This window comes from Eulemur rufifrons, chromosome 15 (assembly GCF_041146395.1).
Source record: "Eulemur rufifrons isolate Redbay chromosome 15, OSU_ERuf_1, whole genome shotgun sequence".
Classification (NCBI taxonomy): domain Eukaryota; kingdom Metazoa; phylum Chordata; class Mammalia; order Primates; family Lemuridae; genus Eulemur; species Eulemur rufifrons.
Window position 1 is genome coordinate 69,901,266 of NC_090997.1, and position 24,750 is coordinate 69,926,015.

Below are 24,750 nucleotides of genomic sequence, written 5' to 3' on the forward strand. Positions count from 1 at the left end.
GGCTCTAGTCCATCAGAAGAAGCACTGGAATGCCCCAGGTGGTGGGTAGGGCCCTGGAACTTCAGGTGAGTCCTTATTCTCTGCCACCACAGAGGTGGCTGGGGGAATGCAGCTGGGCAGGGCTGGGTTTGGTGAGTTTGCCCTCAGGCTCCACAAAAGTCAGCAAGGTATCTGTTTCAGAAAACCTCCCAGCTTCTGGGCAAAGCTGCCAGGGAGGGACTGAAGTGGCCCCACCGAACCAGAAAGCCTGCTTGTGAAGGCAGGTCCATCTGAGATTCACAAAGTGGCAGTCTGGAGCGGGCCTTACTCCTCTCTGTCCTCCCCTGCTCCACAGTTTCTTCCTAGCATCTGTCAGCAGGCAGGAGCTCAAACCAGCCAAGCTCCTCCACAACTGTGATGTGGGCTGAGAGGTTCCCTGCCCAGGATCCTGGCCTGAGCTGAGAGCATGGCCCTCTGGGCCTGTGTGGGCAGATAATCTCTCCAGTAGCTCGGGAACCCACCAACTGTCAGAGATGCAATGGAGGGAGAAGCTAACAGCTCCACCTGCCCTTCTCACTGGGCTCCAAGCCTCTGGGGATTACTATCTGCCAATACCTTGTTCCTTCCTGTTCGGCTCCACAACTTCTTCCCATGGAGTCTCCTGAAGGTTCTGGCACCCTTCCCTCAAACCCATGCCTGGTCTCTCTTTGTCTGTTTGTTCATTTTTTCTGTTTCATCTAAAACTTCTCCTTCTTACGAGATGCTGTGGCAGCTGGTGTCTCTGGTCAGCCATTTTCAGAAATACCCAGACGTCTCGAATCCTGACTTTTTCAAACCCACTTCCCCAGCCTTCCAACAGTTTCCTTTTCTAATTACAACCACCACAGCTGGTGTCTGTTGTTTTAAATTATAAAAATCTTGATTTAGATATAATCATATAGCCAGCACTTATCCACATTCTCAGCAGGACTGTTCTAAACCATATAGGACAACAATTAATCTAGTTTTCTTATAGAATTAGATACCATAACTAACTCTGGGAAATCTCCTAGTGTTTGAACACCATTTACATTAGGAAATAATTAGTATCTAACCTGGATCTTGTCTATAAAAGGTTAAAACCGTAAGTATTGAAGAAAGAACACTGAGAGGTGGGATACTTCATCACATTATGGTAAACATGCTGGTACAAATTAAGGCAAATTTGGATGCATCTGGGCATCATTTTAAAATTCAGTGATGCATAAGGATGCACTCCAGTTCAGTTCAAGTTATAATTTCTCAGCTCTACGTCCATTCCTCTCACTATGCTCTTAATTAGAATCCACTGTATTAATGTCAAAACTAAAATCAACAAGTTATGAATATGATATTATTAGCACCATACTAGTAACCATTTAAGGACTACAGACTTTCATTGTCTTGATCACAAAACATAAATCTGATGAGAGATTATCCTCCTTGTCTATTGTGAGATGAGCATGCAGAATGTGTTCAGTTTGTGTTAGCAGGGTGGATAGAAGGGAACGCTTACACAGTACTGGCGGAGTGTAAATTCATACAAACACTTTGGGGAGTTATTGGATTATAGTAGGAATTTGAATAATGTGCATATCCTATGAACCAGTAAATTTTGGCACCAGTAAATTTTACATAAGCTCAGAGACATGTTTATTGCAGCATTGTTTATAATAGAAAAGGTTGGAAATAACCTGTGAGTCCAGGAATGGGAGGAATGGGTAAATATAATGTGACATGCTGTTTTGCAGATTTAAAAAAATGAGCCAGACTTATTTGTATATAACATGGATAATGTACAAACACAATGATGAGTGAAATAAACCAAGTTGCAAAATGATATATAGAGAAAGTAGAGTATGATATCAGTACGATAAATTTTATAACTCTTACAAGAGCATGTTGTATATGGATATGCATACATATGCATATACATGTGTATAAATGTATATAAAACCAAAAATGGTTTGTGACATAATTCGTACCTTTCCTAATGTTGTTTCTTAGGTTGGGAGGAAATAGTATTGGGTATAAAGGAGAGTTAAGACTTCAACATTATATGGAATGCTTTTTTAAAAAAAGTTACTTTTTTTTTTTAAAGTGATTTTGAAGGTATTTCAGAAAATTATTAAGATTACCAGTTCACTGTTGTGACTACTTGGTGTAGCCAGTTTTCTGTATTTTTTATTTTTTCAAAACCAAAAGTCCTCTCAAGCCCACCACTATCTATGACACAAGATGCTAATTTATTTATTCATTCTTCAACAAATATATATTGCTTGCCTACTATGTATAAGATTCTATGTTTGGTACCATTGGAAGTAATAAAAATGAATAAGACATGGTCCTACCCTCAAGGATCTTGTAGCTTTAGAATTTAAAAGTTCCTCTTGGGAAAAGTATGTGTGGGTTCAGGCATGCCTCACTGTGGTAGTATTTTCAATAGGCTTATGATATGAAATTATTACAGTTGTCATGAAATTACATGTAGGTGGATTTTACTCTATGAAAACATAACAAGAAAATCACCACTTACAGAAGATTAAATTAGGGTGTGATTGGCACTTTCAAAGGGAATTATTCCCTTTTTAAAAAAATGATTCATTGTAGGCTTCTTCTCTGAACATATGAAATGTGATGGTTTATTTAAAAGAAAGTCTTCTTATGCCAACTTTTTTGGGCAACACAGCCATTATGTAAAGTAAGGTATACCAGTATGGACAAAGGCTTTTCATCTGGGGAATGTTTTCACTGGTATACAATGAGTAAGTTAAGCCTGCATGGAAACTTGTAGCTGAGGACCTTCATAGTAGCTCCCTGGCCAGTTTTGAGGTCCAGGTGGATCAATTTGATCAAACATGGTCTAGAAACCCAATGGGAAAGCATTCCTGGGGTGTCTCTCCATTGCAGCTGCCATGGGAGCCATACGCTGATGTAACAGGGATAGTGGGTGGAATGTGCAAATTCTTGCAGCTGCCTGCAGTGGGGAAGGAAGAGGAAGCCAAATGCCATCTTGAAGAAGTTGAAGGATCACACCCCTGCTCTGACTAGAAAACGGATGAGTCAGTCTTAGAAGAAGGGGCAGAATCCAAAATACAGTCTGCATTTTTCAAAGAGATTTGGAAAAGACAAAATCATCAGTGAAAGAAAATGGAATTGATATGGGCTCTCAGTAAAACCAGGAGAACTTGAAGACTGCTGATAAGGAGGAAGATCCAGCAAGGCCTGTCCCAAGTAGAAACATTACTGAGTAGAAACTTTTATTTGCTCAGTTGAAAGAAAATGTATGTCGATTGACTGAAGTCTGGAATTGAATATTGAATTCATTGCTTGTGTGTGGATCCTCTAGGGCATGCAGAGGAATTTGACTTCACAGTAGATACAGCTTACAAACTCCGAGGGCAAAGAGGAGTGCCCATGGAGGATGATACAGCATTCATGGTGCTGGATTCATTCTCTCAACTAGCTATGGCTTTCAACCTGGTTTAGCACAGTCTCCTCTCTACCCTCTCTTTTCCCTGAGAAACCAGCTTCAGGGTGAAAAACATCTGAGCAATCGCAGAGACAAAAAAAGGGCAGGCCAAGTGTGTGTGTGTGTGTGTGTGTGTGTGTGTGTGAATCACTGACATCCTTTTTATGAACATGTGACTTTTGCTCTTCCATTTTTGCTGTCTTCTTCCTCACTTCTTTTAAAAGTGATCAACTGATGATTGACAGTCACTGCCTCGATATTTTTGTGAACAATTTGTGTCCCAAGACCTTTCTCCAGGGACCTTGGTTATACTATTTTTCCTGGTGTCAGGAGGGAAAAGAGAACGCTGGCTTCTCTCCTGGATCTGGTCACTGGTGTCCTTGGCTCAGACAAAGTGGACTTAGAGGTAGGAGTCCCCGAAAACCTGGGGGAAAAGCTGACGACTACAGTGTTCCTTGGCATTCAGACATGTTCTGTTCCTTGGGGATTTCTATACTTGGCCAGACTGCAAGGTATTGAGGTAGATGAAACAGAAGAGATCTGAAAACTGCACAGTGAATTTTCTGTTGAGGTCTTGTATCTCAAAAAAAAAAAAAAAATGAGGCAATTTAAAACGCATGTGAGAAGAGGATATTTTTGAAAGTTTTCAAAAATAAAAGAAGGACCAAGAAGTGCTTTTAACTAATATATACTAAAGGTTATTTGCCTGCATAGATAAAAATGGTCTTGTTGCTAGGCAACAGACACTGAGACAATGGTGGGCCATGGAGGTAGAGGAGCTCATGAGCGTTTCAGTGTGAGTTCTTGTCACAATAGGAACCAGGCTAACGGGCTTCTCCCATAATGGGAAATGGTAGAAACAGAGACATGACAGGTGGAGAGAGGTGAGGCATCTTGATTTTATTTGTCTAACAAACCAGTTCTTCTGTGATGCAGTTAATACTTTTGTTAACACGGAATGGCCTGGTTATGCTAGTAGGGATTTTTCTAACTTTCCAGCTTGTATTTGATGAGTCTGGTAGTGAAAGGAGTTGCAGGACTTCAGACACTAATGTCTAATATAAAGACAGTTCTTAGACAACCACTACGGGCAGAAGCAAAGCTTGATTATCTTAGTGTGAATACGGTCTACTCTGAATGAGAGCCAAGGACTTAGTCCATCACTCATCTATCAAAGGAATTTGGTTGTCACTTAAAGTGAAATTCATTTGACAGGTGATGGCAGATGTGAAAGTATATTTTACATTGTAGTTTTTCATTAGAGTATGAACACTCTTCATTTCAGGCATCCTAAAGATTTTGAATATTTGATGTGCATGTTTTTCTTTTAGATCAGTATAGTCTTTGAGATTCTTATTTTATCGTTTCTACTATAAAAAAGTTGTATGAAAGATAAAGAAAATAAGTTCCTTTCCTCCTTCACCACCCCCCAAAAAACTGTTGGAGAAAGTAAACAGAGGACTTTTTAATTATTTTAAGGCAGAGGAGCAAAAGCAGTCAGGAAATGGTTCAAATTAATTTTGTTAGAGGCCTCTGTAGCAATTTATTTACGGAAAAGCCCACATCACAAGACTTGATGATATTTATTAACTGTCAATAAGCTATTCATGGGCTGGGTGCAGTGGCTCCTGTCTGTAATCCTAGCACTCTGAGAGCCCGAGGCAGGAGGATCACTTGAGGTCAGGAGTTCCAGACCAGCCTGAGCAAGAACAAGACCCTAGTCTCTTGCCAAAAGTAGAAAAAATTAGCCAGGCGAAGTGGCACGTACTTATAGTCCCAGCAACTTGGGAGGCTGAGGCAGGAGGATCACTTGAGGCCAGGAGTTTGAGGTTGCAGTGAGCTATGATGATGCTACTGCAGTCTAACCTGGGCATCAGAGTGAGACTCTGTCAAAAAAAAAAAAAAAAAAAAAAAAGCTACACATTGCACAGGAGTTATTTATTGTCTTTATTTGAAGAACCTCAAAATGCTGAACACAGAATAGCACTTTATTATAGTCATGATTTTTGAAGCACACAAGATTGTGAAAGTACCGCATGTGGAACTTCAGTTCAATCCAAAAATAGCAGCTACCCAGACTTCCCGTAGAGTGAGAACATAAAATTGTGTAAGTCCCACTCTCATACTCACCCCTTTTCACATAGAGTGGCCTGAAATTGAGTTAGATTCCAAAGTGATTCAAATTGAGTTGTCATATAATAGCCTGAGGATCCAGTGATTTGGAAGAGCCAATGACTGGCTACAAAGAGGAGCCAAAACAACAGAAAAAAAAGTTCCCTGGGCTTCATTCATCACGTGACTTATTTATCATCACCTCAGTTCCACTTCTATGTACATAGCCAAAAGAATTAAAATCAGAGACTCAAAATGATATCTGTATACCAATCTTTATGGCAGCATTGTTTACAATAGTCAAGGGTGGAAACAACACGTGTCCATCAGTGGATGAATATATAAACAAATTGTGGCACATACATACATGGGACCATTAGCCTTTAAAAGGGATGAAATTCCGGTACATGCTACAACATGGATGAACCTTGAAAACATTAAAATAAATGAAATAAGCCAGACACAAAAGACAAATAATGTGTGATTCCACTTGTCTGAGGCACCTAGAGTAGTCAAATTCATAGAGACAGGAAGTAGAACAGTGGTAACCAGGGGCTGGGCAAGGCGGAATGGGGAGTTACTGTTTAGTGGGTGCAGAGCTTTAGAGTGGGATGATGAAAAAGCTCTAGAGATGGATGGTGGTGATGGTTACACAACAATGTGAATGTACTTAATGCCACTGAACTGTATACTTAAAAATGGTTAAAATGGTAAATTTTATGTTATGCATATTCTACCACACGCAGAACAATCGTGAAAAAAAAAAAAGTATAATTATCTTACCCTAACTCGACACTTGAATTATTCCTTCCTGAAATGACGTCCTTCTGCTTTTTCCTTTCTGACCTCAGGTTCAAAAATACAACAGTGGGATCACAACAGGCCTTAATTTAAACTCTGGTAGGATACTGCAAGGTCAGTTTAGTAATTTCCTCTCCTGGAAATGTTACTTTCTATTGCTTTCTTGAAACATTATTTATTTATCTGTTTACTTGCTAAGACCGGCCATGTGACCAGGGCATCACAGAGATGTCAAGAGAGAAGCCTAATTTTTCCTGCCCTGGTTAGAGTTTGTAGGACAGATGGCATGGTACAGACGGCAGGTCCACAGACTGGACAGATGGCCCAATATTTTTTCTGAAGTAGAGTGCAAGTCCTGGGATTTTGGTTCAATTATACTAGGCCATGGATGTGTCTAAATTTCTGTTACCAAGAAAGAAATGAGAGGCCTCTCAGGACAATAGTTAAGTAAGGGGAATGGTGTTTATAGACATAGTGCACCCAGGCAACTGGGAAGGAGCACTCTAAATGTCAGTTGACACTGTACCTGTCCACAGTCAAGTTTCCTCCTAAGGAATTAGCAATGTTAGCAAATTCACTTCTCAGCTAGATGAATACCCACAACCTTCAGGCCCCTTTAGACTTCAGCCATACCCTTTACAGAAGAGCACTCTGTTTCAGTTGAAGTCAGATCTAAAATTAGACTGGATTTGGTGGATGCAGATTGGGTACTCCAAGTTTAATCTTTGAATTAGATCCAAGACGTAAGAAGCGAAGAGAACAAAAAAGGTTGATGGGATTACTTTGGAGAATAGCTCAAATTGTCTTCCAGGTTTACCTTATTTAAAAATCCTAATTTTAGCCTATGACTCTTTCTTATCTCCTATCTTGACTACTAATTGGAAATCCAAGGAGCTTTCTTTTATTTTCCTTAAAGTACGTACTTTTCTTCTATGTCCTAAAAAATCCATAGACAAATGGAACATCCTATTAAAAGCTGTATGTAGCCAGTGATTTCTGGGACATAATCTGATTAATTTTGGTTCCTAAAATTGATCTCACTCATTGGTTGTCCAAACTAACCCCAGGTCCCAGAAATGTACTGGTAGAAGGTTGCTTAACAATACTTGAGTATTGTTTTACAAGCCACCTGCCATGTCTCAGAGAGAGATGCCCTTCAGAGACACTGATTTTTCTATTCTCAGTTTACATTCTATCAATAGTACCTATCCAAGAATAGAACCACTTTCTAAGAAAGACAATTAGTTTGGCTCATTAGGCTTTTTATTTATTGGTTGTTGGTTTTAAAAATTAAATTATAAAATGGACCTTTTTGGAGGGCATATATTTCTATGAATTTTAACATGGATCATTAGGTTTTGTCAGACATTGACAATACACGTGAGCTGAATCACAAGTACCATAGTTGACACATAATAAACAAATGAGTAAACTCTTTGGAAAGTTAAAGTGTCCCTATGTGCAATATGTAAATGTAGTAGAAGATAATAAAAATAGAGATATTAGGTTCTATGGACTAGATATATATTATATATGTTTTGAGATTTGTTTGTAATAGAAGATCAGTATATTTGTTAAGCAGACAATAATGTCTGTTCATAAGCGTGCAAGAAATAGATCACAAAACAGAGGCTTTGCTCTCCTAAGTTTACTACTATTCAGGACAGAAGAATTACACACATGCAACATTTTAAAAATATAAGAAATTCTGTGATGAAGTTTCCAAATCAGTAGAACAACACGTAAGGACTATCATAATTCAGAGGAAAAATCAGAGTGGGTCAAATTAGGGGAATTTCTCTGAGAAGGTGGGAACTGGGCAAACCCTTCTAATACTACCTTTGTGGATAAATAGCCCCTGCCACTTCTTTGGGCTCTCACAGATTTAGAATAGGTATCAAATTTATTCCTACACCCAAACCTACCCTGTCTGTTGGTTCTAGTCCCCAGCCTAGCAGATAGCAAGTCCTAGAGCAAAATGCCTCAGAGGGAAATAGACCACTTATTTATTAGTTTAAATCAAGGTTGTCCAAATGTAACCAGAGACAAGCAGCATCGCAATCTCTGAGAGGCTTTTTAAAATACATCTGATTCCTGAACCTCAGCCCAAATCTACTGAGTGAAAATGTCCGAGGTGGAGCCCAGAAAGCAGGAGTCTTAAAAGCTCCCCAAGTGATTCTAATGCACACTCAAGCTTAAAAACCAGACTGAACAAAGCTGGTAAAAAATGGCAAAAATCTGATGGAGTCAAGAAGTAAATAAACATTTATATAATCTTATAGGTAATCAAATCAGTGGCTTATTTTGTTATACTTTACCTTGCTTCCAAAATATTTTAATGTTGTTGAATATCTTATTCAAGGCCTATGTTTGTGGTTCAGGGTAGTAACATACTCTGGAACCTCACTGGACTGTGGCCTGTGGTATCTGTGCCTCCCGATGTGTCAGACACATAATACAGAAGCCTTCATTTGGGATGTTATCTTACTATTTGGCATCTTTTCCTCTCCTGGTTCTTGGCAGTCTCAATTCCAATCAAGTCATCTCTTATGTTTGTGTTAGATATTATTGTGCTCATCTGGCTCTACCGTAGTAGTGTCTACCTAACTGAAGACAGCACTACCAACCCTCGAGAGGGTGGTTTCTCCACCGGCCGCTTTATGAAGCTTCGGTAGTGAGTAGATGCTGCACTGCACCAAGAAAAGGTTCCCTGTAAGGACTTCTGTTGTCTAAACATAGAAAGCCTTTGTCTGAAAATAAGGCAAGAAAGGCAGGGAACAACTTGGCCAGTAGCACAAGGGCAAGACACCTCCACAAAAACAGCACACAGGGAAATGAACAAGAGCGGTACTTAGCTATTAAGAGCTTGTCAAAACCTCTGCTGGAAAAGTTGCCAAGTATTCCTCTGACCTCCAAAACTGAAATAAGGACATGGAAGTAATAGAATTCAAACTTCTGCATTCTCTGGCTGCTGGAGTATAATGTCACCTATAACTCAAGGGCACGGTAAGGAGGAATGCTGTCTGCAATCACACAGACGCTATTATGTGCTTATGTTGCAGCCAATGCTACTTCGTTAGCTAAACTCTGTCTTTACAATGGAATTCTTCTTTTTGTAACTTTCTTATTATGGGAAATTTCAAACTATAGAAAAGCAGACAGAATAATATAATGAAGAGCTATGTGTTCCTTTATCAGCTTCAACAAATTTCAACTCATGATCAAGCTTATCTTATCCTTATCCTCACCACTTCCCCCTTCCTGTATTATTTTGACTCCAATCTCAGTTGTTATACCATTTCATCTGTAACTATTTAAATATGTATTCCTAAAAGATAAGAACTTAGAAATGACATAACAACAATACCATGGTCACACGTGTTTAATAAAATTAACAAGAGTCTCAAATGTCTCATATTTTATACAGTTTGTTTGAGTTAAGATGCAAATAAGGTCTGCACATTACAAGTGGGTGATATTTTTTTAAATCCTTTTAATGTACAGATTTCTCTATTTTTATTACATTTTTTTTTTTTTTTTTGTTAAATCATCATTTGGCCTATATTATCGGTGCTTCTCAAGTTGTAATGCCCAAAAATCCTCTGGGGACTTGATCAGATGCAGATTCTGAGTCATTAAGTGTGGGGTGGGCCTGAGGTTCCGCATTCCGAGCAAGCTCTCCGTCTGTCTCAGTCAGTGCTATGGCTGCCATTCACCAGACAGCCAGGCGTATCCCACAATCCCACAATCTGGATTTTGCTGATCGACTCTGTCTAGTGTAGTATAACATGTTCCTTTGACCTCTATACTTCCTAAATTGGTGGTTGAGTATAGAAACTTGATCAAATTTAGGTTCTTTCTTTTTTAAAAGAAAGCACGTAAAATATAATGTTTGATTGTCTCTTTGTTATAGTTGAACCTTATATCCATTTAAGCTACTAGCTTATATGGATAAGGACTATATTCATTAATTCATTAGGGGGTATAAAGTTATATTCTAATTTTCTCATTTCTTATTAATTTATTAGCTAGAATATTACCATAAAGACAAATCTCCTCTCATCTATTATCTAGTGGTATAGTTCATATTAGAATCCCAGGAGAAAAATGTACTTGATTTTTTTCCCTTTATTTACCAATTTTTAAAATAGTGAGTTGGTTTACTAACATCTCCTAATGGTTACAAATTAGTATTTTTTTTATGCTTGTCTGGTGATGATTGTTGTTGTTGCTGTTATTTTCAAATGCACTATGAATTCATGGATTTAATCATATTTCATACATCTCAATCCATTTCAGTTGTTATCTTCATAAGAAAGACTCTTCAAGTTGGACTCTGAATCTTTTTGATACAATCCTAATAGTCTTTGAGCACTTCATTGCTGTTTTGTGTGACAAGATGTTTCAGGCTCAACTTGTATATTATATTTCCTGACCCAGATCTGCAATCAGCCATTTCTTCAAAGACCATTATTTCTTTTGGTGGAAAATGTATTTTAAGATGATAATCTGGGTGTTATGATGTTCACTGCCACCAGGTTGGTATAATGGAAAACTTTTAATCCCGTAATACATTCTTCAATATTTTCAGGTGGAGATATATATATTCTAGAAGTATTAAATACTGTCATTGCATTGCTCATAAAAATGCTGCTTCTTTTCTACTGAACTTAATTTCAGAAAGATAATATAAACAAAAATGTTTCTGATTTGTTTTATGAAATGTACCATGTAAACAAAAAGCATTACTCTTAGAGTACTGAATACTTTATAATAAAAAGCCAGGACAGACCTTGGAAAAAATGACTTCTTCCACATTCAATTTCATGATCTAAAAACTATCTTCCTCACAGGACTATTAATAACATAGCTATATCACTTACCAAGTATTTACTGGAAGCCAGACACTTTACATACATTTTTTTTCATTTAATTCTCCTAGCATGATTTTCAAGTAAGCAATGTTTGCCTCATTTTATAAATGAGTAAACTTTCCCAAGGTGACACAGCCAGTTTAGTGGCAGAGTCAGTACTTTAACACAGGTCTCTCTGGTTTCATGCTTTTAACCTCAAGTATAGGGTGGCAATTAAGTGAGAGAATGAATGTGTGGTGCCACTGGCCCAGTGCCTGACAAATAGTGTTTGATGGAAAATAAATGTCAGGTAGCAGAAGTAGCCTTGGTGGATCTGTGCTTGGCATTTGGGGAGAGGAGGCCGGCAGCCTTCCCCTTTACCAGGCTTCTGGCCCATTGACGCTCCATCTTGCTAATTCCCCATGTTGGGTCTAACCTATGTGTCCACCATGACAGATGCTCTCATGTCAGAGCTCAAGGTCAGCCCTCAAGAGTTCAGGTGGGCACCTTCTGTCATGTTGTCTTTTGAACATACTCAGCAAGTGGCAGGAGTCCGGAGGCAAGCCTGCTTTGGCCTCTTCCCCTCACATCGTGTGTCATTAGCTGCTACACAGCTTTTGTTAGAAACAAAATTCACAAAACTGACAGATTCATCTGCTAATGTCGGGAGGCATCAGAGCCAATTACAGGAAACTTCCAAAAGGCAAATAGGGTCACTTTTCACAAAATGGGATTAAGAAAAGGAAAGTGGTCTTGTCATTAAAAAGGACAAATACATTTTCCTCTCAGCAGGCTCGCCCCAGGAAAATAGAGAGATTTATATTAGTATATAGTTTCATTATGATTGCTTTGAATAATTTCAAATCAAAGCATCCACCCCCCACACAGCCAACCTATCATTAACCATTTTGAACTAGTGAGCATTATTTCCCATTGTAAGTGATAGCTTTATAATGACAGAAAATTTATGCATAAAGCACGAAATTTTGACACTTTCAAGATAGCAAATAATTACATATTATGCATTGTTTTAAATCACCTGGAAAAGAGACTAGTTGTTTGTTTGTATTACTTTGAATCCAGTCCTGGAGGATTCCAGGGACTGGTTATATTGGATACACCTCATACACACTCAAGTTCTTGAGCAAGAAAGGGAAAAATTTAATTGTGTTTGAGGAAAAGCTAAACCTTTGTGTTTGCGAAGGTTTAGAGCACAGTCCCGACACTACCCGAGGGACCATCGCTCACATAAGACCATCCCCCTTCCGACACCAATTGCAAACGTGAGGTGGGAGAAGTTAAAACCACCCAGAGGTTCAATAATTGCTAGAAGAACTCACAGAATTCACTGAAAGCCCTTATATGCATGGTTACAGCCATTACAGGGAAAGGATACAGATTAAATATCAGCCGGGGGAGAAAGTGCCAAGGGCAGAGTCCTGGAGGCATAGCAAGCACGGAGCCTCCATTGTCCTCTCTCCATGGAGCCAGCGTGTACAACTTTCCTAGCATCAGTATATGGCAATATACAAGGAATATTGCCAACCAAAGAAACTCACTGGAACTTCTACGTTTAGAGCTTTTACTGGGGCTCCATTATGTAAGCATGGTTGACTGTCCAAATGACCAACCTCAGTCTCCAGTCATAAGCCCCTGCAGCTGTATTCCAAAGCCACTGCCCTACATAATTGTCGGTCTTTCTGGAATAGCCAGCCCCTGCCCTAAATCATATTGTTAGCTAAGGACAAAGGCCAGACCTTTCTGGGGGCAAGGTTAAATTCTTTACTACACAGCCACCCTATGTAGGAGATTTGACCTGAGGAGAAACCAGCTATGACAAAAATCAAAATAATAATAAGAGCTATTTGCCAGGCACTGTGTTAAGCACTGTATGGAAATTTTATTTAATCCTCACGAACACCCAAGGAGACAGGTCTACCTACTAGCATCAATGTGTAGATGAGGAAAATCGACCTTGGTTGCATGACATCATACACTCTGTGCACGGAAGAGCCTGGGTGAGACCCCCTGCTGAATGGCTCCTGTGCCCGCCCTCGTGTTGCACTGCCAAAGGCAAGGAAGGCGTGGCTGCCAAGGTCCTCGACTCCCCAGGGCACTGTGCTTCTGGTTTTCTCTGAGAAGGCTGCCTTCTGGGGCAGGGCAACCTGACAGTCCCAAGGGAGAGGCCCAATCTGGCAGACTCACTGTCCAAATCAAAAGGAAGGAACTCTTGGGACTACTTTTCAGAACTAAAACCTGCACATATAGATAACTGCAAAAGATGAAGCAAAGTCAAAACAGCCTTACAGCCCTAAAGGGAGTTGCTCAACAAGATGCATAAACTGGACAGGAGTTTGGGGTATGAATACGTGCTCAGCTTTAATGAGTTAAATTTTAGGAGTTAGATGACATTTATGAAGAAATATGTCTATTAAAACTAGAAATATGGGACAGATGTGTTGATTTGTGTTTTATGTTACAACATAGCTTACTATTAAGAAATCTATCCTGTATGCAATTGTATCTATGTATGCAAGGTTTTTTTCTTATGTTCAGCTTAAAGCAAAAACTACCAGAACCTTATGTGATTATGATTCACTTTTAGTTGCTTTTAGATATTTTTCCAAATCCATATTAGGCATTTCATGAAAACAGCAAGATAATTGAACAGATTTTAAAGGTCATATCCAGCTATCTTACCTTAATAACAATCTTACATGGAGTAATTAGTTTGTCTCAATCACTATGCTAGGCAGTATAGGATGTGGAAAAAAAAGAAAAAAAAAGACTGCTGGGGAAGACTGGAAATGGCTGGAAGAAAATTTGGGAAGGCTTCACATGAGAGTAATATTTAGACTGGATCTTACAGGATGAGTAGGAGCTGTAATGAGAGGGAAGAGAGGAGAGCAAAATGGGAACTGAGGCAAAGTCTCTTCTCCTCTTGGCTTTCTTTCCACCCTTCCACGCAGTTTCCTCTTTTATGTCTTTCCCGTAATGTGCAGCATGTATGGTAAGAGGAACCTTGGAAACATCTCCACAGAAACTCCAATCTTGGACAGGCCCAGTAGTACCAGGGTCCCAGATCCTCCTCTGGGCTTCAGGGCGAAGGGGGCCTGTTTATGAGGCCTCCACTTGTAGATCAAGTGGTACGAGCCAGAGGATCCAGACAAGGGTCTTGCTCAGGTGGGCAGCATCAAAGATGAGCCCCTCAACCTGCCTTTAGTCTAGACAATGTCCTGTGCTGGCTCAAATGTGGTCCAGCACAGGCCACCAGGGTATGAGATGGAGAGGGATGTGTGGTCAAAGCCCTAGTGAGTAGTTAAGAGAGTTCATTTTCCTGGGTTTCCTCTATACAGTATCTCACACATGGTGAGCTAGTGTGGGATGAGAGGCTGGTCAAGGATTGTATTAGTCAGGGATCTCCAGAGAAGCAGAGGCAATAGGCTAGACAGGTAAGTAGGCAGATTAGGTAGACAGACAGACAGACTGACTGACTTATTTTGAGGAATTGGCTCATGTGATCATGGAGGCTGAGAAGTCCCATTATCTGCCCTCTGTAAGCTGGAGACTCGGGAAAGCTGGTGGCATAGTTCTGGCCTGAGGCCAAAGGCCTGAGAACCAGAGGAGCTGTTGGTACAAATCTCAGTCCCTGGGCAGGAGAAAATGAGATGAAATGTCCCAGCTCAGGCATGAAAGGCGCAAGTCCTCCCTTCTGCAGTTTCTTGTTCTATTCCGGCCCTCAGTGGATTGGATGAGACCCACCCACATTGGGGAGGGCCATCTGTTTAGTCCACAGACTCACGTGCTAGTGTCATCTGGAAACACCCTCACAGACACACCCAGAAATAATGTTTAATCTATGCACCTGTAGCCCAGTCAGGTTGACACATAAAATTAATCATCATAAGGATTCAAGGATTTCAGGGCTCCACCAATTGCTGTCATGTCTTGTATGCACACCTTGCATTAGATATTTTCATTACTCATATTTCCTTTAATCTACAATGCCCTGTGAAATACTCGTTATGATCCCCACTTTACAGTAGGGGGATTGAGGTTCGGAGCCATTAACCCAGTTAGTACCGCACAGCAATAGGCAGCCTGTGGCCAAACCCAGGTCTGTTAGCTACTAAGCCAAAACATCAACGGGCTGCCTTTTATGCTCTTCCTTATCTCACTGCCTGGCTCTGTTAGAAAAATAAATCAAAGGATACAAGAGAAAATTTAATCCTTATTATATATCTCTTTTGTATTTCATACTTACACTCAGGTTCACATTATGAAGTGATTGCAGCCCTTTTCATGAACAATTTACATTTTCACTTCCTTATAATTAGCACATTAATGTTGGTCACTTTTCAGACTAAAGAGAATTGTTTTGAACTCTAAATCCCAATACTACATTTTAGCTTTTAAAGGTGAATAATTGTTAAGTCCATCATAAGTCATTCTTCTTTTCAAATTCACTGATTAAAACTTAACTATTCCCCTTTGGAGTTCTGGTAAAGGAGATGACATTCTGGCTTCAGACTGTGAGCCAAGGAGGTGTCTATTCAAGTAAGGGTTTCACCCCCAGTGCAGGGGCTTCGTTCTTGCTGTGGACTTGCATAAAAACACCAGCACCCATGAGAGCCCTTAATGAAAATGCAATGCCAAGAATAATGCAGCTTCTTGTTCCCTGAGCTGAATTCACCTATGGTGCTGTCTAGTAGTACTTTTATTCTCTACTCAGACTACCCCAGGAGTGAACAAGAATATTATGAATCAAGGCTCTTCTGTTTTCTAGTCACTGGCATGAATGTGGACCACGTTTTAGTCCTTGTGCAAAAACTTCCTCTTCATTCACTCAATGTTTATTACCCACAACCACCTCACCCACCCCATGTGTGATTATTGCTCTTATGCCTGAGGCTTCAGCAAGTTGTATAGCACATAACAGCAATTCTTGTAATTTGACTTTTTTTTAATCCATAAAATTGAGTTAAAACTTTATTTCACATTTCACAAGAAAAATTCTGTCATAGACTTAGACCAAGCAAAGAGGTATCGAATCCTTGATATTAAACTGATGGTGCTGGAACACATCCTGATCCCTAAGACGATTTGGAGGTGGAAGACACACAGTTGCACAGCTGGACACTGGCAGCTCCAGGGGGATGCCATGCATATGGCTCCAGTACGATGTGCACCCCTCGGAGTTGGCAGTGGGGCTGTGAATTTGCACAGATAAGTCATGAAAGATTCCTTAATGAGAAATGTGTGACTCATGAGGACAAGGCCACAGTTACAAATTAGTGAGGCAAAAACTAGCGCAGGACTAATAGGTATGAAGCCTGATGCTTGATTGTTACGAGTTCAAATATTGGTTCATCTATGTGATCCTGTGCAAGTTGCTTACTTCCTCCAGGCCTCACTCTTCTCATCTGTAAATAGGATTAATAGCAGTGTATTTACTGTATAGAGTTACTATAAGGATTAGGTAAGTTAATATCTATAAAGCACATTGACACATAGTATCATATAAGTCTTTGTTACAAAAATTAAAAATACATTTGACTGATCATCCTGTTGATGCTTAGTAAAATTAGATATGAATCACATGATCAAGATTGTCGATAATTTCCCTCTCTGTTCTCGCTTGCTGAAGTCTTTGTTGGAATTCTGACTTACTTCAAATTAGATAACTTTCATTACATCTTACACATTTGTCATACTTTGTAGTCCTTTAAAAAGAGAATAAAAACAAAATAAAACTCCATACCAATTACAGAGTTAGACATGTACAAGGACATATATGTCCTTCACTGCATTGTTTCTAGTGGAGAAAAATTGGAAACAATTTATATGTCTACCAGTGGAAAACTGGATAAATTGTGGCACGTTCAGAAAACCTAATAACATGCATCATGTAAAATAAATGAATTGTCTCTACATGAAACAACAGGGATACATTTCTAAAACAATGTTAGGCACAAAGAACCCTAGAAGAAGATATACAGTAAACCTTAATGTAAAGTTTAAAAATGTAACAAAGAAAGTTATATACTATTTTGGATACATACATATGTAGAAAATGTATAACAAAAACAGGAAGATGAAAGATATACAACAATATCAAGATGGTGATTTGAAAGGAAGGATGGCAATGGAATCTGGTAGGGGCAGAGAGGGGAGGCCTCAATTTCATCTGTAATATTTTCTTTCTCAAAAATGTATCTGAAATAAATGAAACAGATAGCAAAATGTTAGCATTTATTTAATCAAGGGGGAGGGTACATTATTACATTATTCTCTAATCTTTTTATTTATATTAGAGCATATTGATAATAAAAGTAATAATAAACAGAATGTATTTAAATGCCAAACCATAATTCTAAAGTTTCCACCATGGGTTTTTATTACTTCTCCCAGTTAATTAAAAAAAAGGGATGGGGGAAATTTCCAAACATTAACATATCACCAATTGTGCTGGTATTTCTTATGGATGGCCCTAATTTCATGAGGTTTGGGTAGTACTTTGACACAGGGACTCTAAGGAATGTATTTTCATTATTCTAGAAAGAGTTTTAATGGTCTATTATACATCAGTGTTAATGGGAGTCATGTAGATAAATCCCCAAACAGTTCTTTTAACAGTTGTATTTTTTGCTCAGCCAAAAATAAAAAAGCCTTCTTCTTGTCTTCCTGGGCAATTCTGCTAAGTAAGCATGTTGTATATTTTCAGGTACTTCAATGAAACAATATGGAAGCATTTATTTAGGGTGCTTTGCTTTGCAAGCTTTTTCAGCAGAACAGCAAGGCAACTAATCATTCCTTTGAATCTGTGTAGTGAAATACACTTTAAATATGTTATTGATTGGTGAAACCAACAGCACTATAGCCCGTTTTTTTCAGTGCTATGTATTAAGATGTAGCTGGTGTGCTCTGAGTTTGGCAATTCTCTGTTCATCGTGTAAATTAACTGGGTCAATGACCTATGTGACTTTAGAATTGCAGCTTGGAGATTAAATATGCCATTGACCTTTTTATGTCTCACGTACAGTGTATGATGTGTAAAATGTTCACCAAATTAATTTTTTTCAGATATTGTCTACATTCTAACTAGGAAACAATTCTCATTGGCTGGTACATGTATGTTTATAGTAGATATATTTTTAAATACCTCAGTTTCAGTGGTATTTAACATCACTGAGATTATTAAACATGAAATTTATTCATACACTCTATTATTTATTGACTGCCTGTCATGCACTGTTGGGTCTAGAGATAAAGTGATGGCCAAGATAATGCCACTCTCTTCAAATTGTTATTAATCTAATGAGTAATAGAGTCAAGAAAGCAGGTAATTATAAGACAGGAAGATAAGTACTGTATGTAGGATAAGCACAGGGTGTTAAGGGAGCACAGTGTAGGGTGATAGGAGTATCAACAAAGGTTTCCTGGTAGAAGTGTGTATGCTGATCCTTCATTTGGAGACTGAAGGGAGAATAGTCCAAGCAGAGGAAACAGCACATGGAAAGGCCCAGAGACAAGAGAAAGCACACTTTGGACCAAATAATCAGGTCGTTTCTTTGGTACAAAGAGTCTTCACCATTCTGTGGCTATATCTCTTTGGAATTCCTCCTAGCCCAAGTCACCCTGAGGATGGCCACTGGACATCAGCCATCTGAAAGCCCTAGATTTGATCCTCAGCTCAATGCCAAGGCCCCACTCAAGACCAATTAAACCCAAATTTTGGGGGGCTTGTTCCAGGCATTGGGATTTTTTTTAAAAAAGCTTTCCAGATAATATTAATATGTGATCAAGTTAAGAATCTCCAATTTATAAGATAAATCCCAACAGGTGTGTTGATTATCAAGTGGGTAGGCAAGTAAGAGAGGCAGAAGTGCTGTGCAAGGACATTGCCAAAATGAGCCGGTTGGGAAGAAATGACCTTGGAGATCACACCTACCAACCCTCTCATGTGCAAAACCATGAGAACAATGACCCATATTCTAGCACTGGCTCTTGACATACTCAGATAGATCGCATTTCACACTTTTTTCAATTCATTAATTCATTCCTTCCAAAATACTTAGCCAACACTTACTATAAATTACTATGCTAGGTGCTGTGGATACATATATGAATAAGATATTAACTCGACCATCCCAAACTCTAAGTCCAGTGAAGGGATGCTTTATAAGCAACCACAATCATGTGAAAGGATTATACAAAGATGGGTACATATCGCCCAGTTGGGGAGTGGGATTAGGCAAAAGAGCTAAATTTTAAAGAGTGAATAGATGCAATATGGGAAGTGCAGTTCACTGAGACAGAAAGACTTTGAATGTGCTTGGATAATAAGCTATAAGAAGTGTGACATCAAAAACTAGGCTAGAAAAGTAGTGGGTTGACTACCAACGGTCAAGAGACCTTTCCCTCCGTGTTTCCACTAGCTATGACCCATGCTCTGACAGTCTCTGTGTAGCTGGAAAGCTTTGTGTTCACAAGTCTCCATAAGGTTGGAAAGATCACCTCATGTGTTGGTCATCAGAATAAGGCCAAAGGCAGAAATCAGGAATTCAAAGTTTTGGGTATGGCCCCAAGACAGGTGAGGGTGTGGAGCCCCGTTGCCGCTCTTGAGGACTAGCCAAAGCACAGCTACAGCACTAGAGGTATGAGTCACTGGGTAGGCAGCTTCTAAGATAACCTGCAATGATCCCTGCCTCCTAATATTCACACCCTTATGAAATTCTCTTTCTTTGAGTGGGGTTGGACTTATTGATCCTTTGCTAAAGAATAGAGTAGGGTAGAAGTATTACTTTTGGAATTAGGTTATAGAAAACCTAATCTTCTATCTTTGGTGTTCTTCCTTCCTCCTCCTCCCCCCCTCCTCCCCATCCTCCCCCTCTCTCCTCCTCCTTCTTCTTCTTCTCTCTCTTTCCCTCTCTCTCTCCCTCCCTCCCTCCTTCTCTCTCCCCTCATCCTGGGGTAAACTGACTGCCATGTTTTGAGGCAGGCCCTTGTGGTGAGGGGCCAAGGGCAGCCAACATCCGTATGAGTGAGCTTGGAAGCAGATCCCTCCCCGTCGATCCTTCAGATGACACTGCATCCCCAGCTAACAGCTTGGCTGCAACTTACTTGGAGACCTCAAGTCAGAAACACTCAGTTAAGCTGTACCCAGATTCCTGACCCCCTAAAACTGTGAGACAATAAATATTTCTTGTTTTAAACAGTCTGGTTAAGGGATAATTTGTTATACAGCCACAAATAAGGTAGTAGTCACCATTCTCTCAGGGTTTCTGCACATCCTACATCCTCTCTGAAGATCACATAGGTTGGCTAAAGAGAGTTATCATTGTTACTAATCATGATTGCCCCATGTCAAGAAATAAGGTTTATCTCAGGGCCAAAATATATGTGAAAATGAGGACAAAGAACTAAGAGATTCAAAGTCTGTTCTGATGCTACCAGTTTCAGAGGCAAGATGGTGAAGATTATAGTTGTTGGCAGCATTGAGACATGGTCAGATGGCACTCTTTTCCATCTGAGAGTGACCCCCAACTTCCTCTCTCTCCCCATCACCCACACATCACCATAGTGCATACGGTGTTCAAAGCAGCTCAAGAACTCAGACAGCATCTCAGAGTCTTACTACAGACCTGCCATCGAACACAAACTTTTTTGTATTTGGTTGCATTCTTTTCATGTGTACCTATTTTACCACAATCCTGAAATTTAGTATAGTTTGGAATGTGTATGTTTATTCAGCCTCTCTGAATAAACATGGTGTAATTATTTTTTCCATCATATGTTCACAAGAAAGTGTTTTGCATGGTGAGTTGATAATTGCCCAGTCTTACTCTGCAATAGAAACTAACTCAATGAGCCAAAATCTATGATGAAGACCATTTGCTAAATAAAAACATGTGAGTCTCTGGTAAATTGATTCATTTGTTTAAATATTTGTTAAGGTTATGGTGAAAAAAATGTAATGCTACAACATTTTAGATTCCTTCTAAATATGTAGTTTATTATGTGTCAAGAATCTAACCTATTTCTTCTTAACTTTATAACACAGGAGAAGAAAACCTCCTGGCAATCTTACGACGAAGATGGTGGAAGTATATGATTTTGGGACTCATAGACCTGGAAGCAAATTACCTGGTGGTCAAGGCTTACCAGTACACAACTCTGACCAGTATCCAGGTACAAGTGGTTCTTCCTTTGTCAACTTCCTCAATTTCCAGATGAAGTTTACTTTCAGTTTAGTCCTTGGGAATCTGTATACTACTCTATAAGTTTTCCAACAGGAAGGAAATTGGTTGTATAAAAAGTTAACTTGAATGTTATTTATATGTTTTATTATTTTTTCTTAATTCAAGTGTAATTGGACATTTTTTTCCTGTTTATTCTGAATACACCACAATTACCATTGACAATGTAGAAAAATAATTTGTGGCTTTGAATGCTGCCAACTAATCTTATGTTAACAGGAGAATTAATAAGCATAAAAATCAATTTTAATCAGAACTTATAACTTTTTAGAATGTTGATAAACTTTTATTAAATAATCAAACTACTTAATCTTTTTTTTTAGGAGAAGGAAAGAGGAGTTTTATTAATTTGCTGGCAAATGAGGAGGATGGAGACTACTGTCTAAAAATGCCATTGTCTTCTAATCTTTTCTTTTAGCTTTTATTAATGTATAGAATTTGTGATCTGAAGGGACAAGAATTTTCCTAACAGGACAAGGATTACGTTCCTAAAATTTATTATGCATGAAGATAGCTATTGTGTTTCTCTCTTTCACTCTATCTCTTTCTCTCTCTCTCTCCTTCTCACATGCACACATATACACACACATGAACACACACATATACACACACCATTGCAAGTTTACCTTGGCTTTTCACAATTTTTTTCCAGACACTTATATTCCTCATATATATTGTAAATTATAAGCTTGAATATTTTTTGTTTTATCCTCATTTTCTTTATGTGGCAATATTATGAATTTCATAGCCATTCCAAAGCTTCTGGATAGAATCAAAACAAAACATTGTTCCCATACCAGATTTAGCTTAGATTTGATACTTCAACAAAACTTCTGCATTCCTGTTAATTTATTATACTTAGGAACAACAATAACCAAAATGAAGAAACAAAGTACCTGAATAAATTTAGAAATAGATTGGATGGATGGGAAGCTATCTAAACCTCATTTAGCTTTCCTACCATCTGATTTCCAAATGAACTTCAAAGAGGGTTTGAAATAAAAGTAATTAATGGTAGCATTTTTCCAGGACCACCTCCATATGCATTTTGTATTCCAAGAACATATGGAAGATGGGTTTCCTAGTGAAGGTACACATTTAAGCAAGTAGAGAACTGATAAGAGAAACCAGAGCCTGCCCTCTCAGTTTAATCCTTAAAATTTTGTGGCTTTTGGGCTGATGTTGGAAGAGATACAAGGCAATAGTCAGATGCACTGTGAGAACCCAGAAGTAGTGCATTCTACCTCTTGGCACCGCCCTTTTTAAAAATTTGCTTTTATGAAATCTTTTGTCTCCCTTTAGGGAGCTTCTTTTCTCCAAAGAGACTTACTCTCCCTGTAGTTGGCTTTCTTATTTCTACTTTTTTCTTTTATCTTTCCTGCTATGGAAAAAAGACTCCCAAAATGGTCCCATGCACAATATATAACATTTCTTTTGATTACAAAATATTTTTATATGCTTATGTCCTCTGTTCTCTATATCATCATGCTCTTAGTAAGATTTTAAGCATCTTGAAAGCAAAGAGTATAACTTTTTTAGATTAATTTATAAATCTTCCTGGTACAGAACCATGTATAAATTAGCATTTGGATATAAACATACCAATTATAAATATGATTAACCCATCACCACAAGACTCCCCTGATTACATTTCCTTATTTTGTTTAAGACCTCACTGAATTCCAAGAAAACACAGACACATAAGACAGTTGCAAATTCCAAAGTAGGATAATTCAGTACATATTTCTTCTTTAACAGCAATAGTTATGGTGTCTCCATATTCACCTCTACATACAATAAAGCTTTAATATAGAAAAACCCTTTATGTGCATCATAGCTGCACTAACAATTTAGTGTACTGTATATAATTGAAATTGTTTTCTTGAAATGGGTAAATTTACCATAAATTTAACAAATTTACTCCCATGTGAGTTATATTTAACTCACACTGGTTTTGAGCCCCAGGCCTCATGAAGCATATATAACTCACACATCTCTTTACCTTAAGCTGGATGAACTATTTTTCAAGTTGCATATAACTCACACATAGAAAACAATAAAAAATAAAAATTTTTTCATTACATTAGAGAGGATCATGTTGTTTTTGAGGTTTTTGTTCTATTTTTGTAATAAAACACCGTAGCCCTAAGGGAAAAAAATTTTTTTCTAGTGTGGCAGTCAACGTGTTAATTTTAAAAACCTTTACATGTTTTTGATCATAAATACTAGTATATTGGAAAAAACTATAGAAACAAAAATCATTGGCAGTGTTCTCTTTGTAGGTATCAACGTAGTTACTCAGTGCCATTAATGATCTGAAGTTGCCACTAGGAAAACATTCTTAGGTTCTCTATTACCGCCTCTTGTTTTCTTTCTCTCTTTCTTCTTCTTCAGTTAGAAACAGGGTATTTGAATAGACTGTTCCCTCACTACAGATGCCTCATAAACACCTTATGTTTCACACACACAGCACACACATTTGCTACATTTTTTTTTTAATTCTTAATACCTTTACTTAAGCTATTTTTATTACTTGGAATATCCCTTTCTTCTCCATCCCCTACCCATTGAAGCCCTATTCATTTCAAGGCCCTCTGCACCATTTAGGATGCTTTCAAATTATAAATAAAAGAAGCTAAACTGAAACTGTCTTTAAAAATAAAGGAATTTAAGCTGGGAACGGTACATGCCTATAGTCCCAGCTACTTGAGAGGCTGAGGTGGGAGGATTGCTTGAGTCCTGAAATTCGAGGCCAGCCTCGCTAGCATAGCAGGACCTGTCCCAAAGAAAAGAGGGAGGGAGAGTATTTATTGATTATGATTCAATAATCATAACTAGAACATCTGGAGAAAGGACAATCTTCAGGATAGTTGGTCAAATGTCTTGATGTCATCAGGGGCTCAATTTTTTTTCCATCATTCCTCTCTTCTGTCCCTTCCGCTGGCTTTATCCTACAGTGGGCTCCTCTCATGGTCATAAAATAGCTATTAGCAGAAATTGGAGCTTCATGTGCTTCTTCATTCATGCCCAATGAGAGACAGAAGAGATGCTTGCCCATAACCATTGAACAAAAGCCCAGAGCTCTGTTCTAATTGGACCACACTAATGGCCAGGTGAATGCCATGAGTTGATTGGCTTAGACCTGGACTCCCTGAACCAGTACAGAATGAGATATCTCTTATTAGCTTAGAAAAATGTTTCTCAGTAGGAGTGCTACTGGCATTTTGGGTGGACAGAACCCACTCCTAGAGTCAGG

At 38.7% G+C, this 24,750-nt stretch overlaps 1 protein-coding gene across 1 annotated transcript in view; it reads left to right on the plus strand.

Moving 5' to 3' along the window:
* The window catches only part of SLC35F1 (solute carrier family 35 member F1), a 385,838-nt gene that overhangs the window by 288,921 nt on the left and 72,167 nt on the right, over positions 1-24,750 (plus strand). Inside the window, exon 3 of the mRNA XM_069488474.1 lies at positions 21,299-21,426. Coding sequence (XP_069344575.1) covers positions 21,299-21,426 — 128 coding nt within the window. The remainder of the gene's footprint in view (positions 1-21,298; positions 21,427-24,750) is intronic.